The sequence below is a fragment of the Macadamia integrifolia genome, chromosome 3, assembly GCF_013358625.1.
Source record: "Macadamia integrifolia cultivar HAES 741 chromosome 3, SCU_Mint_v3, whole genome shotgun sequence".
NCBI lineage: Eukaryota > Viridiplantae > Streptophyta > Magnoliopsida > Proteales > Proteaceae > Macadamia > Macadamia integrifolia.
In genome coordinates, this window is record NC_056559.1 from 4403685 (window position 1) to 4421294 (window position 17610).

Below are 17610 nucleotides of genomic sequence, written 5' to 3' on the forward strand. Positions count from 1 at the left end.
GGGGGGGGGGGGGGGGGGGGGGGGCGGGGGGCAATGGTGGAGGAATGGGAAGGAAACATATATTTCTCTGAGAAATGAAGGGTTTTCTTGACTTCTATATAAAACATATATTTCTTTGAGAAATGAAGGGTTTTCTTGACTTTTAAGAGTGTTCCGATCATAGTTTTTAAGGCGGTAAGGCGACGGAGGCGTTTGAGGGTCCTTCGGAGCGGTTTAGCGATAAGGTGGGCATAAAGCGTCGCCTTATTGACTAAAGCGTTCTTGTGTAATTTTTTTATAGAACCAATCTATTTGGCTCAAATCCTAGTTGTATCCTATTACTCATATGTTAAATAAATATTAAAAGTTCATATTCATACCAATGTAAGATATTCATCAAGAAAACAAATCAATAAAGTAAATAAACTAAGTTCATCTTCATCAATCATCAATCATCATACCATATTAACATATAATATAAATACATAATTATGAAACAAAATTATAAATATAAAGAAAAGAAGACATAAAAAATATAAGTATTTATTATACTTACCTCTATGATGCCAAAATGAGTGCCTAAGCCCTAAGGTCATCCACTATATTTCTACTCCTATCAAAGAAGAATGAAGCTCACTGCTACCGGAGCAAACTCACTGCTGCCGGAGCAAAATGGTCGCCTAGGTCAGTGGTTCTTCCTTATTCTTTGTTTCCTTCTCAAAGCCTTTTCTTAAAACCCTTGACAAAATCCAAACCCTGTTTGTGAATTGTGTTTTTGTATTGTTTGTTTTGGTTATTTTTGGTGGAGTAAAACTGATCCCATACATTTCAAGTGTTAACAAAATCATACACCTACCAATAAAAAATCTATATTTGGAATCTTCATCAAGTAATTTTAAAATGTGTTTTAAAAAAAAAAACCATAAGGCGCCACTTCACGTAAGGCGGAGCACTGCCTTACCATATCTAGACCGCATCAGCGCCAAGGCGCTGGTAAGGCGACGCCTTAGCCGCGCCTTAAAAACTATGGTTCCGATAATGTGTATTCGCCATCGCCTTAGCAGCGCCTTAAAAACTATGGTTCCGATAATGTGTATTCGCCATCCTTTTCTTTTGACCTCCCTCATGTGTGTTTTTGACATTGGGGATTTATCCAATTATCTTTTTTTCCCTTATCAACTTCACCTAATCAAATGGGGAATGAGCATGTTTTAGTATGCCATTCTGTTTATGTGCAAATTTTTTCCACTTGATATATAGGTATTTTATATTCTCTTCCATCTGTAACGCAAATTATTTGCTAAAAATACCAACTAATGTTTCAACATTTGAGAAATCTGACAGATCATGCTGAATTAAATAGTTGAAATTTTCCCCTCTTTAAAGCCCTATATAGGCTTTGCTGAATGTTTCTTAGAGGTAGAACGATAATCTTTAGTATAACTGGGAAGGAATGTTCGTACTTCTTAAATACATATTCTAGTATATACTATATAGTGGCTGGGCTACCTTACAGAACATTTGGATTATGTGTATGGAAGAATTCTAGTTCTTACCTTACCAAGACAACCCAAGTATGCATGGTAAAGACTTTTGTTTGTAGTGGCAACCTCAAAGACCACTTTGTAATAATTGGCATGTGTTGTGATCATCCTGCACCTTCTTGTTCCTTTTGTTTTCTGTTCCAAGATAAATACATTGTCCAAGCTGGTTCTTTAAATGAATATACTGATATATTTTGTGTTACTCTTGTCATTACCTGTCCTGACGTGGTTATGGTCAAATACAAACATGTAGTCATGTGAATGGTTTGTGTTTGTCTATATAAAAGAAATTATAAGGATGGTTTCCATTTTACCCATATGGGTCACTATGAATGATACAAGGCTGCTAGGACACATCTTTTGACTGGTCCCGCCCACCCCTCCCCCTCAAAAAAGGAATTAAACAGAAACTGCCACTCAAAACTTGGTTGGAGGGAAAATTGACACATTATTAGGATGTGTAGAATTATATGCTCTTTTCAGGATAGTTCTCATGCAAGAGGTGGTTCATCTTTATAGAGATAGTGTGAAGGGCTGCTGTATTTTGTCGTAAAAGATAATATGATCCACCCCTTAATGACAGTTCATCATTTTCTTGTATTATGGCTATAGATCCCATCTAGTTCACCTCTAATCTCATGTACTTGAGCAGTATCATTTGTTATGTGATCACTTTCTAATATGTACTTGCACTTTGTGGAGTTAGGGAACTTTACCTACTGAAAAATCAAATGGGTTCAAGTGGAGACATCGATCTCGTAAAGAGTCATCAAGTAACTTTCCCAATGGCAGTTCTAGTGGAAACCCTGTTGTACTTGGTATGCCAGTTGAGGATGTTGCAGCCATACGAATTCAAACTGCATTTAGGGCCTATAAGGTAGATATGACTTCATAATGATACTTCTGAGTACTATGATTCTCCTTTTGAATTTCCCTATTTCCCTTTGCCTAATGTTCCTTGGATTCTTATTCACATACCGCATCTCTATTGACACCTTAAAATTAATTCAAAATAACCAACTTATTTGGCTGAAACTCCTTTTCACATTCATTATGTATATCCCAAACCGAGGTGAAAGAAAATAAACAAGAAATTACCAATTAAGGTGTAAGTTGTTTCGGTTTAATTGGTTCTGTCTGTATGAAACTGTTAGAAGGCTTCCGTGAGAAGAGAACGAATGAGGAGTCCTGTGGATTGTGCAGGGTCCTCCCCTGGTGTTTTCCTAGTCTAACTAGGAAAGCTTGGACTGATGTTATGTTAGGAGTTAGTTGTCCTAGTCCAACTAGGAGAGTCCTAGTTCAGCTAGGACTGATTAGTTAGTCAGTTTCCTATTATGTTTTGATGTTTCTAGTCCTACTAGGACTGCTGTCCTACTTATAATAGACTGATTAAACTACTATATAGTGAATAGAGGAGGGCAGCCCCAACTCAATCAATTGGGACTCCCAAGTTTTCCTATCGCCTCTCTCTCTCTATTTACAGAACCCAAACCAATTATTATTTGGTTCCAGACTCTGAATCCGAAACCTATTCTTTTTCAGTTAAACAGTTTGTTATCAGTCATCTATCAGTTGATTGATTTGTTATCTATTTACAGGTTCAAAAGCATACCGTACTAGCCCAAACTGAAACTGAACCTGAACCAATTACTAACCATTCGATTCAACCCTTTTTATGGCCATTTCCAGTTTTCTCTTTCGATTCAGAACTCCCTAAATTATCAATATGTTTCCCAGCATTTTACAGAACATGTGAACAGAATAATAGAAAATAACGAAGTCTACATTTTTGCTGGATTGGACCTTTTGAAAATAATGGAAAAGCTAACCCTTATTGGTCTGACTAGAAAAGCGGAGGAATTTGACCTAAGCGGCATATAGTTAATAAAAGATCAGTGTATCCCAGTATAAACAACAAAGAAAATGCATTAATAAATATCTAATGTTCTTGTACCTTAGCTGGGGCACATGTGCATTTATGTTAAGCTTGTTCATCACCTCTCGTGAATAGAGATTCAGTGAATAGAGAGTTTATTGTTTTCTTCAATGGAATTTCTGTGAGATTCAGTGAAGGGTGGGAAACTCTTCGGAACTGTGAGATTCTGGTCCGGGTGTGTGGTGGGAAGCCATTAGTTACACTTCTCCTCTCCTGTGCTATGTTTTTCTTACGAGTTACTGTTTTAATTTCTCTATCAATTGATGTTGCTGTCCTGTGAATGAATCGCTGGTTTGAGTGATTCAACCTTCAATACTCAAACCAAGCAGAATATCTGTTTTAGAGCTTCTTTTCTGCCAGAACTGAGACCCACCTGAGGAGAATCTGACCTTCAGATTAAGGAGACCTTTTGGGATATTCAAGGTCTTCCTAAAAGAGACCTTTGAGCAGGGCCTGGTGTGTAGATCAGGTCTACTGATATGGAGATAAGAAAAATCTCCCAAATTTGCCCCTTTGTTTTCCAGATTGCTCATTTGACTTGTGACTTCAATTTGGCCGTTAGAACACTGATGCAGATCAAAGCTTGAGGAAGACAAAAAAAGGAGTCAGAAATTACTGTTGACACGAACAGTAACACACGAAACACTGTTCACGTGAACAGTAAAGTAGTTCCATATTTCATATTTTAGTTTCCTATTTAGTTTAGTTAGTTTCTATTTACTTCGTGACCAATATAGTCAAGTTAGTTTCCTATTTTATTAGTCAAAGGAGTTTCTATTTTGTAACTTAGATTAGTTTCCTTTTGTGTTTAATTGTTAGTTTCTAATTTACTATTACTAGGTTAGCAAGTTAGACACAAATTAAAATGTCCTATTTCAGTCCATTACTTTCCTTTTTTATTGTGTCTTTATGTCCAAGGAATGTAAGGCTCTTTAAAGCCCATCAATTATAATGAGAAGGGAGATTTTTTAGTTAAACAAAAAAAGATGGCTTATGCTATTGTGTTGTGGGATACGGCTGGGTGAGATGCCCTAGGTGAGATGTCTCTAAACTTGAGGGGTGAGATGCCCAAAACCTAACCTTCTTCTTCTCCCTTCTCAACTCTCCATCGAATTATCTTTTTGTTTTTTATTTTCCTTTAATTTGTTTGCTGTGAGAGAGTGTTTGAGAGCTAGAACCAAGCCTATTGGAGGACATCTTTTCTATTCAGCTAGAATTCAGAATCTAGTCTTACATTATTTAGTATTATAGCCTAGCCAGAGCAAGGATGGAGCCATGTGATTTTCGTGAGGAACTTTCTTCATTCATCTTCCTTGAATGGGTAGATGAATTGGACGTGTACTTTGATAACTACAACTTGACAGAGACACAACGAATTTAATATGTTTGCTCCCAGGTGAGTGATTGTGTTCGAATACAATGGAAAGTCTGTGAAAGGTAACTTTAAGCTCAAGGACGTGAGCTTAGAATGTGGGAAGAGCTGCAGTACGAGTTGGCGGGCATATACCTATCTAAGCATGAACAAAGGATGTACTTCCCTCCACTAGATTTCTAAAAGCCGCTCTCAAGTCACAAGATTGCTATTGTCGAGAGAGTGGTAGTCAGTGATGTTCCTATCAGAGAGACTAATGTGGATGAAGTCGAAAGCAACATAGTTACAATTGTGGACAAGGAGAAAGGAGAATGGTGGTTCAACATCTGTGATGCCAGTGAATAGCCAAGAGCAAGATCTTAAAGGGTTTGAGATTGAAGTAATGGTTGACAAAATCATTAAAGAGACTATGAACAAGAAGGATGAGGAACTAGAAGAGCATGTAGAAGAATTACTAGAAGATGACCCACGGACACATCTGTATACATTGAAGTTGAGCGTGTGGAGTTTGTCATCCCCTTGAAGTACCTTGAAGAGCATCAATCGTGCCTATATGACTACATCCGTATGATCAAGAAGCTACCTGAATTTTACTACGGCTTGAAAAAGGACGTACATCATGCTATAATCACCCTCACACTCTACAAAATTGGAGGACGATTTTTTTTAAGAGGGGGCGAGTTGATGCAGATCAAAGCTTGAAGAAGAAGACAAAAAAGAGTAAAAAATTACTGTTCATGAAACACTGTTTACATGAACAATACTCATGTTACTGTTCACGTGAACAGTAAAGTGGTTCCATATTTCATATTTCAGTTTCCTATGTAGTTTAGTTAGTTTCTATTTACTTTGTGAGCAATATAGGCCTTCTTTGGTATCATTTTTCTTTTTTATTTTGTTCACGAAAATGGTTTTGGCTGCATTTGGTATTATTTATGGAGCTTATTTCTATTTTTAAAAAAATCATAAAACAAAAAAACCAAAAAGAGATCAACAGTCATTTATGTGTTTTGGCAAAAATTGATTTTCAATTATTTTTACGCTGAACTTTAACGACTGCGTGCTTGAAGTCCCAATATAGAGGGGTATAGTGGTCATTTGCTTTATAGTTAGAAATACAAGCCCCTTGCCCCCTCTTCTTCAGTCCATAGTGGAGAAAGCGTCATAAGAAAGATGGGTGAAGGGCATCTCTTCACCCATTTCTTCAAAAAACCATTTTGCACACTGAGATACCGAATTATTTCTCAAAAAAATTTATTTTTTTCAAGTAGTTACCAAACCATTTTTATATTTTAATAACAAAATGGTTTTCATTGATGATTTTTGTTAAATAGGTAAAAATAAAAAAGAAAAATGACACCAAAGAGGGCCATAGTCAAGTTAGTTTCCTATTTTGTTAGTCAAAGGAGTTTCTATTTTGCAACTTAGATTAGTTTCCTTTTGTGTTTAATTGTTAGTTTCTAATTTATTCTTACTTGGTTAGCAAGTTAGATACAAATTAGAAAGTCCTATTTCAGTCCATTACTTTCATTTTTTATTATGTCTTTATGTCCAAGCAATGTAAGGCTATTTAAAACCCATCAATTATAATGAGAAGGGAGATTTTTTAGTTAAACAAAAAAAGATGGCTTATGCTATTGTATTGTGGGATGCGGTTGGGTGAGATCATGGTTCAAGATCTCGGCGAGATGAGATCTTGCTAATATCTTTTTTTTTCAAAAAGGCGAGATGAGATGAATGGCAAGATCCAAATTGTACAAGAACTCGAGATCTCGCCAAATCTCTCTAAATCTCACCTCTCTACTTTTTTGAAGAAAAAACACCAAGGAGCAAGGATTTTGGTGCTTTTGCTTCACGATCTCCAATCCTACTCATTGAAGCATAAATAGTAGAGAATATTACCTCCTCATCCACATTTGGAGTTACTTTTCTTATATATGATGCCTTTTAAATTCTTATGATTATGTTGTGTCATGTGTTGATTGTGGAATGTGGATTGTGGAATAGAGCATACTAGCCTAAGGTCCGAAGAGTCGGAGACTACTTACATAGGGTACGAAGTCAAAGTACAATCTTATGTTTGATTTTAAAAATCTGATGTTTCTATTGTGTTTAGAAGGCCTAAAATAGGGTAATACCGACTTTTAAGGGGCTGCAATGACCATATAGCCACCGAGACCAACCATCGAGTCAACCGGGAAAAGATACATGATCTTGGCGAGATCTCTCTTTTTTAGATTAGCGAGATGGGAGGCGAGAGCGAGATCTTAAACCTTGAGTGAGGTGCCCTAGGTGAGATGCCCAAAACCTAACCTTCTTCTTCCCCCTTCTCAACCCTCCATCGAATTCTCTTTTTGTTTTCTTATTTTCCTTTATTTGTTTGCTATGAGAGAGTGTTTGAGAGCTAGAACCAAGCTTGTTGGAGGACATCTTCTCTATTCAGCCAGAATTTCAGATCTTGTCTAGTATTGGAATCACCTATGATTCTAGTTTTACATTAAACACTGCATTCTATCTTGGATTTGTGTTAGTCTATTAGTTTGTGAACGTTGGTTGATTTTTGACATTCATTAGAAAAGGTTGACTTTGATCATATTGTTAACTTAAATTCTGTTTTTGGTTTTACTTGTGATCTTGTTATGGGGGTTCATCCTACCTACTCCCCACCAATTTGGTATCTGAGCTAAGGCTACTCCAAGTTCTAACCCTACAGTTTCAGAAGACGATCAGATTTCTATGCGTCAACTTGCTGATATGATTAAGAATCTGTCTGATTGAACAGTATCCGTGGAGTAACGCTGGATAGTGTCACAACATGTTGATGTATTGTCACCTCCTCAGCCCACTCCAGAGAACAATAGAGGTGAGCATTACCCTACACCGGCTGCATCACAGAACACCAACCTATACTAGTGAAGGTTTCTACATAGAACTCTTATACCGCAGGCACCACCAGTTACGTTTAAGGATTATATAAGAACCTACTTCGACAACAACACTGGTTTCTGTCCTACGCAATTTGATGATTCACAGAAGGTCAAGCTAGAGTTGAAGGAATATAATGGAAGCTTGATCCACAAGTGTTCCTTGGCTAGGTAAATGCAAGGTTCAAGATCTTGTTTTGTTTCGGAGCCACCAAAACACTGATTTTCGCTGAAATCTCGGCGAGTTGGTATATATATATATATATTTGTTTTGAATGGCTGTTTTGGTGGTTAAATAGCCATATTATGATCTGGAATTTGGTGGGAAGCTTGTTTTGAGGTAAATAAACATATTTACAACTTGAATTAAAAAAAAAAAAATGACAATGGTGTTTTAGAGTTGCACCCTTGTTTGGTAGCAACAGTCGAATTGTTCTATATAATTTATGTAATATTTCCTATTCTACACATTTTTTTACTAATAGAAGACAACTTATGGTAGTAAAGCAAGTAATAATGCATCCATGCCATGATCTAACATAATATTGATTATTTAACTCGTAATTTACGACATAGTGACATAAAAGTAGAACTAAGTGGCATACAAATTTGGAGCATCGTTTGCATGGATTACATCCCTCTCAGTTGCCGCTTATGTTATTTTCACACTAAGTATAACCCAATTAAGATTTCTATACCTCAACATTCTAGACACTCGAGTTTTCAATAACTTCCTGAGGCTCAGACCTAACGGTCGAGAGAACTCCAGGGAAGTGCTGTTTGGAGCAACCTGGCCTCACTCCGGGTAGCTCCCTCCTCCCCCCCTCCCCATCTCTTCTTCTTCTTCTTCTTCTTCTTCTTCTTCTTCTTCTTCTCTCGTCCTCTCCCTCGCCCCCTCATCCTCTGCTCTCCTTTCTTCTTCGCCCTCTTCCTCTCAACCTTTTTTTTCTTCTTCTTCTTCTTCTTCTTCTTCTTCTCTGGTCTCACATGTCTGGGAGGTTGTGATCCACCCCTTTCTGTCTCCCCATTCTTTCCACTCCCGCCTTGACTCAAATCTGGTGGTCTTGTCGGGATCCTCCTGATCCTCCCTGATGGACTTGTTGGCTCCTTTCGCCGGCATCCCCTGGGCCTGTTGCTGCTCTTCCTCGAGTTACTGCTTTGATTGGGTATAGCTATGTCGCTGTCCATCCACTGCTCTGACCTGCTCCGAGAACTGTTTGTTGGCTCCTCCCCTCCTTTGCCGATGCTCTCTGGGCTTGTAGCTGCTCATCCTTAAGTCGCTGCACTATTTGAGTGCCTTTGTGCCGTTGACTTAGCTATGCTCTCTTGTAGATACTTGGCAGATTTAACGTTTCCCCACGTTTCCTCCTTGATCGAATCGTTTGTCACGATGATTTCTTGGCAAGCTTTGCAAGGCTTGCAACCCACAAGGTTGCCAGCCATGTTTGGCCGACAACCGCCTCACCGATGCCCTCCTTAAGGCCGACGCCCCTCTTCACGGCTGTCTCTTCCGCGAGGCCAGCTTCTCTCTTGGCCGTGGCCCTCCGCAAGGCCCGCGCCCGCCGTCGTGCCTACCTTTTCTACCTTAACTTCGATTCATGTCTTGACGGTTGGAGGCTGAAGTGATGACACCTGTTGGTAGGGTTTGGTGGAACCCTATCTCAAAATTTTCCTGTTTGCCCCTCCTCCTTTGGGCTTCTGGGTTCTTGCTTAGCCCATGTGGGCTTTTGAATTTTTAGTTATTGGGATTTTGGCTCTTTTTATTTATTTATTTTGCCTATGTGGACTTTGTGTTTTATTTGACATGTCAAATGACATGTCTTCCACTCCTCAAGTCCACTGGGCCTTGGATGCTGTCTTTTTTGGACTTTGGTTACCCTTATAGGGTTTGTAATCTCCCTTTGGGGATATATTCTCCCTCCCCCTTCTTTTAATGCATTTATTAAGTCACCCAAAAATAAAAAAGTAGAACAAAAGTGCAACTTACGAAGGACAAACTACAAAGTAAAGTTCACATAGACATGTAAGTATGTAACTCCCAAGTCCAAACAAATGAAAAATACAATACTGATTAGTACGACTGTCTACTGAAATGAACTATGATGTCCTAGCTTGTGTCCACTCATGGTCCGATGGAGCCGATGTGCATTTTCCTCTGACTGCAAAACAAATGCATGTCATGTCATATTGTGTGAGAAGTAACAAACGTAGTCCTCCACAACTGCCATGTAAACTGACTCATCTACATACCGAAGGTAACCTATCCTAGGGTATATGATGCATTAACACTTGACTGGTTGGACCAGCTTCTGGCTTTAGAAGCCGAGAGCCAAAATGAATTGATTCGATCTAAGGTTTTGGTCCAAAAAGGATTGGAAGTAATTTACTCAATAGTTTATTTATTTTGTCTTTTATTATTCTTTTTTTTCCAAGGTTGAGTACATAGGAGTTAGGAGTTAGGAGTTAGAGTTGATTTGCTTTGTTTACTTGTTTAGAGTAGTTTCTTATTTTAGTTGGTTTCGTTTCTATTTCTTTTCTGTTTTTATAAATTGGTTATAACTGATGGAGAACTCAGATTTGAAGAATTTGAATGAGAAGTTGAGTTGATTTGAGCTCCATATAAGTGTGTGCTTCCCCTTTCCCCCCTGCTACTCTGATCTCTTCCCAAGTTTCCTCTTCCCTAACTAGGCCTCCATCAATATATGTCAACTTAATATGAAGAAGAAGCCACCAGTAGGCCACTGTGACTTGATGCTTTTGACATCATGTATGGCTGGGATGGGTAGGAGAAGAAGTTATCTACAAGGGATGATCCGGTCTGTCCCCCTATGACTGGGCGTCATACTTAAAACTAGGAACATATGAACCAGATACATGTCCCATGCTAGTGAAATGACCATAACCAATACCATTACCATACTTTGACCAGGTGCACTCACTGGTAAATGATGGGGCATGCTAGTGCCCATTCCCTCTCTTGTGATTATTCCCTCTACTCAAACTCAAGCTGCCGATAGAGTTAGACAATCTATTAATGTCCATACAATCCTTTTGCTCCTCTCCACTGAACTAATAACGAGCCCCTCGTGTAGCTTGTACTCCTACCCCTTGTTGACATGCACCGTGATCCATATCCTGTGTGGAATGATCAAACTAGCTCTCCCCAGTGAATCACACCAGCTCTGGATCTTCTTGGTCTGCTGGTCATACTTCTGTTGAAGTCTTGGATATCTATTGCCGCCCACATCATCACCATCACCATCACCATCACCATCACCATCAGTATGACCACATAAGGAAGTGGACTAGTCAAGTTCCTCTTCATCATCCCTACCAGGTGTGGGATTGAATGGTTGGGGGTCTATAAGCGTATCTTACCCTTTGTAACCATGAACTCATCAACATTAGCCCCCATCTGTTCCGCTATCTGTGGGTCAAGCCTACCTACAAGCTGATCCATCACCGGATCACCTCTATCCCACACCCAGTCCACTAAGGGATCCTTATTATCTGATTTAATCGGGAAAACACCGGCGAGCTCGATGTAGTTCCTATCATTCTACATACCATGTGTATGTGCTTCATCTTCAACCTTATATTATAATGCACATAAACCAAGTCAAGAAGATGCTGGGAACCTAATCAGTTTCGCCTTTTTGAGTGGTTGAGTGAAAATGTACTCTAGTTTCTAATGGGGTAGCCTTAGGGAGAAGAGGGAAAATCGTACAAGAGGGGGAAGGGGATCACATATCACGCACAAATTCACTAATTCTAAAATTAATTTCACTCTAAAAATCAAACATTGAGTTTATGCAAGTAAATAAAGGAAAAATAATCAAACTCCTGCTTAGACTCTAACACTAAAACTGACTCCTACTTTATACGTATCCTACTCAAAATAAACCTGAGAAAAATAAAAGACTTAATATTAAACTAAACTACTTCCAACCCTTGTTGGACCAAAAACCTAGGCTAGACCGGTTCTTCTTGGCCCTTGGCTTTCACAGCCGGTCCTGCTGGTCCAACCAGGTAAGTGCAACTATATCTACATCAGTTTCTCTCACAACCGGAGGCAGAAAATGTTTGGAGAGCACTTTGATGGCAATCTTCCTCAATTCTTGTGCCGTACCCCCATTCAACATCCACCATTCAGCTGCACTACAGCAAATGCAATATATTATTTGCATTTCATAATATGTGTGAAATCTGAATTGTGTACCAGCGTCAGTATTTCCATGGCCCGCAGTTGCAGTGGGGGTTCCAAAACTCTCAAAGGCATCCTTGTAATCTTTCATCCATACCCATTTGGAAAATAGTTAACAACCCATTCTCTTGTATTTACTTATTAAAGTCCTAATGAACTACAAAACTCACCTCATTATTGGCGATAGACTGTTGTTTACTACTTAGCTGCAACTTAGCACCAATTGCTTAGATCTCGATCTCAATCTCGCCCCAGGTTTCATTGGGCCAAAATTTTGAGATCTAACGAGATGGTATTTTTTTCTTTGGTCATCTTGGTGGTTGGTCTTGGGGTCTAGATGGGCTTTGTAGCCCTTGAAGCTTAACATTTACCCTATTTTTGGTCTTCTAAACATGGTGGAAACCTCAATTTATTTAAAAATCAAACCCAAAATGGTTCTTTGACTTCGTACCTTATGCATGTAGTCTTTGGACAGTCCACACAACATCTGATACTTTTAGAACTCAGAACACTTATAATCAATTTAAAAGGTGTAAATAATCATAAGAAATTAAAAGACATCATAGATAATACTTAATTGTTCAACATGGATGACTGATGAGTCACATTCATATACACTGAAATGGCATAAGTCACATAACTACATAAGTACATAAAATATGTAGATATATAAGACTCATCCTAGAGACCTAGACTCTTAGTACTGAAATGAGTGCTAGGCCATATCATCATAACCACCATATTGTTGTTGTTGATGTCGAAGCATGTTTTTCTCTAAATGAATCACAAAGGTTGGCCATGTCATACTACATCGGAAGTAATACTTGATGTTTGCCACAATAGCCCTATAAATATCATCATCAATATACTAGAGTACCATAACCTTGGGTAGATTTCTGCGAAACGTAAAGAACTCGATTGGGACCCACCGCTACTGGACGGTGCCTGTTGCACCAGAACTTGCACCGATATATATGGCTTGGGGCTGGAATCACGAAGATGCTATCCATAAAACCAAACCCAATGTGGGAGCGTGATTGACCCTTATACTTAGAGGCAGAGAGGAAAGAGGTGGCCTGTGGCTGCACATGTCCAAACTGACCAAAATGGCTATAATGACTATAGTCTGAACCGGTGCTCTTCGTTGACGGTGCATGCAATTGTTCATCATAGATACCACTCTCCATACTCAAGCCTCCGAGAGTGTCAGTCAAGCTCTAAATCGAGATGTCCATGTTATCATAATCCTCACCACCAGGTGTGAATAGACGAGATGAGCCTCATATAGGCTACACGTGTGGGGGCATATGCACTGTGGTCCAAATCCTATGTGGCAGGAGTGTAGTCAGTCTCTCCTGTGAACCGCACCGGCTCTAGCTCCAGCTCTGTGTATTGGTACCTCTCATGCATCCCCCCATCACCCCTGTCATCACCATCACCATCACCATCACCATCACCATCACCAGGTTTAACACCACCATCATCATCATCACTGGAACGTGACCAAACATGATCCTCCTCATCACCCTCGGCAGCTTGAGACTCGAAAGGTCAGGTCTGGGTATTTGTGCAAGCCCACGGCCCTCTTTAGACATATAGTCATCCACGTCAATACCCATCTAACTAGCTACCATAGGGTTGGGCCTACCCCTAGCTTGATCCATAACTGGCTCACCTTGATCCCTCACCCACTAGTATAGGGGATCCTCGTTTGAATCCTCTTAGAAAACATTTGCAAGATCAATTGGTTCATTGTTACCCTCCATGCCTTGGCGTATATGTTGCATCTTCAATCTCATATTGTAATGCACAAACACTAATTACTACAGCTTTTCGTGACCTATTCAGTTCCGCCTCTTAGGGTGGATCAGTGAGAATGTATTCCAATTGCTCTCATATCCGGAGGCAAAACAACTTTGGGAGAGCACCTTGGTTGCTATCTTTTTTAAGTTGGGTGCATCTTTCCTATAGAGGACCCACCATTTACCAGGGTCAATCTTTTGTCTTCCAGCCACTGCCGCTGCATGGCTAAAACTCCCTGTAGCATCCTTGAATTCCTTTATCTATACACATTTCAAATCCAAGTTAGTACATAATAGAGCATTCCTTAGGACAACTTTAAATTAGTGACTCTCACCTCTGTGTTGTATTTTGACTGTAGAGTAGCTTTAGGGACTAACTTTACCACCACAACTTCCACTGCTTTTAGGGGTGTATCATCCATTCCCAGGTTATACTTGTAGTGAAACTCAGGATTGAGATAGTATGCTGCAAATTCCATAAACAACTTGTCATTGATTATGAGATGGATATGTTAGTTGAATGTAAAGTATTTGTAACTTGGACTAAAGTTAAAAAATTCACTAAAACTATGCAATGGATGCATTAAATGCTTCACCATCATTCGTTAATATTTTTATGTAAGACTTTGCATCTTTAGGTATGAATTCTCTCACCTTCTTCTTCATCTTCTCCATTGCAACATACATGTACGGCAAGGTAGGCTTCCTCTGTGAGTCTACTGACCTTAGGACAATTACCACTAGCCCAAATATAAGAACTTTCTTCACATTCTGCCAGAATTGTTCACTAGAGATGGTGGCCTGTGCTGCCCTACCACTTGGCGAACTCAATTCCCTCTAACCCAACCACTCCTCCCTAGAAAACATGGATCTCTAGCCATCTTGTCTTGGAAAACATGGATCTTCATAAGATCATCATGTTGTCTTCGGGGTGGGGATGGGGGTGTGGCGCCCCTCACATTTTGAGTTCTCCTGAAAGGCAAATCCCCCTACTTCTGCTTCTTCCTCCTCTCCCCTGTAAGACATGCATTTAATACAACTTCTCTAGAGCTAGAGCCACATGCTCCTCTCACCATCTCTACCTAGCTAACCCTTTCCATTTGGTGTGAGACCTTATCTGTGCCTTAATCTGCTGCAACTGTCTCCACTCTGCCTTTGACATACCTTCTTCAGGCCTATAATTACTATCAATGTCACTAGAGTCAACATCCATTGCTGCAAGGTGTTTCTCTAAGATTGCCTCATCAAAATTTTCATTTAACCTTTGCTTTTCTGCTTTCTTTAACCTTCCACCCTGTAATTTCTTAGACATGACTCTTTGCACTTCATAAGGAACTTGGGCATAGTTTTTAAGGCACTGCTAAGGCGTCGCCTTACCAGTGCTTTGGCGCTGATGCGGCCTAAAGATGGTAAAGCAGTGCTCCGCCTTACGTGAAGTGGCACCTTATGGGGTTTTTTTTTTTTTTAAACAAATTTTAAAATTACTAGATGAAGATTCCAAATATAGATTTTTTATTGGTAGGTGTATGATTTTGTTAACACTTGAGATGTATGGGATTAGTTTTACTCCACCAAAAATAACCAAAACAAACAAAACAAAAACACGATTTACAAATAGGGTTTGGATTTTATCAAGGGTTTTAAGAAAGGGCTTTGAGAAGGAATCAAGGAACAAGGAAGAACCACTGATCTAAGCGACCATTTTGTTCCAGCAGCGGTGAGCTTCATTCTTCTTTGACAGGAGTCGAAATATAGTGGATGACCTTAGGGCTTAGGCACTCATTTTGGCATCATAGAGGTAAGTACAACAAATACTTGTATTTTTTATGTCTTCTTTTCTTTATATTTATAATTTTGTTTCATAATTATATATTTATATTATATGTTAATATGTTATGATGATTGATGATTGAATATTGACGATTGATGATTGATGAAAATGAACTTAGTTTATTCACTTTATTGATTTGTTTTCTTGATGAATATCTTACATTGGTATGAATATGAACCTTTAGTATTTATTTAACATATGAGTAATAAGATTCAACTAGGATTTGAGCCAAATATATTAGTTTTATAAAAAAATTATACAGGAACGCTTTAGTTAATAAGGCGACGCTTTATGCCCGTCTTATCGCTAAGGCGCTCCGAAAGACCCTCAAAAGCCTCCGTTGCCTTACTGCCTTAAAAACTATGAACTTGGGGGCATTTGGTAACATCCTTGTATCTTGTCATCTGATATTGCCTCTCCATGTAGCCATGCGATCTCTCTACTTCCACCTCTAGCATCAGACATTGTGCCCCAACTTTAAACACTATCACATAAAAGAATGCATACATTATAAGCTATTCAACATCATATAGCTATTACATATTATTCCCCTACCTCTTATAATTTTTTCTTGGTTTGTTTTAATTAATTTTTTTTAATATTATAATTAAAAAATTATAATATGGTGAAAATAGAAAGGGTAATTTACAGCGCCACCCCCTAGAGAATGCCACTATTAGAGAAACACCCCCTCTGTAATACCAAATTATACTCAGACCCCCTTCCGTCAGTCGCTGTTACGGAAGATACCTTATATGCTGATGTTAGCTATTATATATTTTTTTAAATACCAAAATGCCCTTGTAAAAGGTGAAGTACCTAATATACCCATCTGATAAGTCCCCATCCCCAAATCGATACCTAAATATACCTTCACGTTCAGAGCATCGGCGATCACTCTTCGTGAAGAGCAACGGCAACGGCGAATGGAAACCCTAATCCGATGCAGTCATGGTGGGAAGCTATTTCCAAGGCTCGATCAACCATCCATGCCTTATCTTCGATCCTCCCTTTCTTCACGTCTCTCTCCTCTCTCGCAGACTCAGACCACCTTGCTTGATCTCCTCGAGTCCCATGAAGCCCACATGGCCATCTCCTCTTCTCTTTCCTACTCCTCATTCGGGTCCGGTGATGACCCTCTCTGTTAATGGCTTTACGAGACCCTCCAGTCTTCTGATCTCGAGCTGCGCCTCATCGTCCTCGGCTTCATTCCTCTCATTGTAGGAATCTATCTCTCTCGCGTCGTATATACGGTTTTTGACAATCCAACTCCATCTCTTGCAGGCTTCAAAGCTGTTCTCTTAGCACTCTGCGCTTCCGAAACCAAAGACTGTGGCAGAAAACCTATATTGATCTCAATTCCAGATCTCTCATAGCCGTCATTGTACCACGCATCACTGAGCTAGCCTGCCTATCGGGCCACCGTCACGTTACAAAATACACAGATTACAAAATCCATTATATGGAGGTGGGTAAGCACTCATTCACTCTAAATTATTTATTTAAAAAAGAAGAAACAATAGAAAAAATATCTTGCTCTGTTCAAGTGAACTCTTCATCTGGTAGGATTTATGACTTCTCCGTGTCTTCTTTTCATTCATCCTCCCATCGGGGTTCTCTGTCTGCCTCTCGAACCACAGATCGTCGTCAAGTCGACGAAACGGGCTTGTATAGTTGCCATCACTCTTGATTGCTATTTCAAGCAAATCTCTCAGATGCCTAGTTGGTCTAAACTCGACTTGTGTTAGTTTGCTCCTGCAAGAGGGAACTTGACGGCAATGCTGAAGGCGAGTGCCATGCAGATGAGAATTTTGCGAGGGTTAGGGTTGCAGATGAGGACGAAGAGGAGGGGAGGGTTAGGGTTGTAGATGAGAACGAAGAGGAGGGAAACAATCTGATTCGGGATGGCAGGGGGTCTGAGGGTATAACAATCATTTTACTTCCTTACTTAACAGTGACTGACGGTAGGGAGTCTTAGTAAAATTTAGTATTACAAAGGGGGTTTTTCTCTAATAGTG

At 39.4% G+C, this 17610-nt stretch overlaps 1 protein-coding gene across 5 annotated transcripts in view; it reads left to right on the top strand.

Annotated features, from left to right (window-relative positions):
• Positions 1 to 17610, top strand: part of LOC122074735 (protein IQ-DOMAIN 10-like) — a 48880-nt gene that overhangs the window by 3038 nt on the left and 28232 nt on the right. For 4 of the 5 annotated variants that reach the window (XM_042639686.1, XM_042639689.1, XM_042639688.1 and 1 more), the window contains exon 3: positions 2230 to 2400. The exons of the other annotated variant lie outside the window; for it this stretch is intronic. In XM_042639686.1, the coding sequence (XP_042495620.1) occupies positions 2230 to 2400 (171 nt within the window). The remainder of the gene's footprint in view (positions 1 to 2229; positions 2401 to 17610) is intronic. 5 annotated transcript variants of the gene reach the window in all.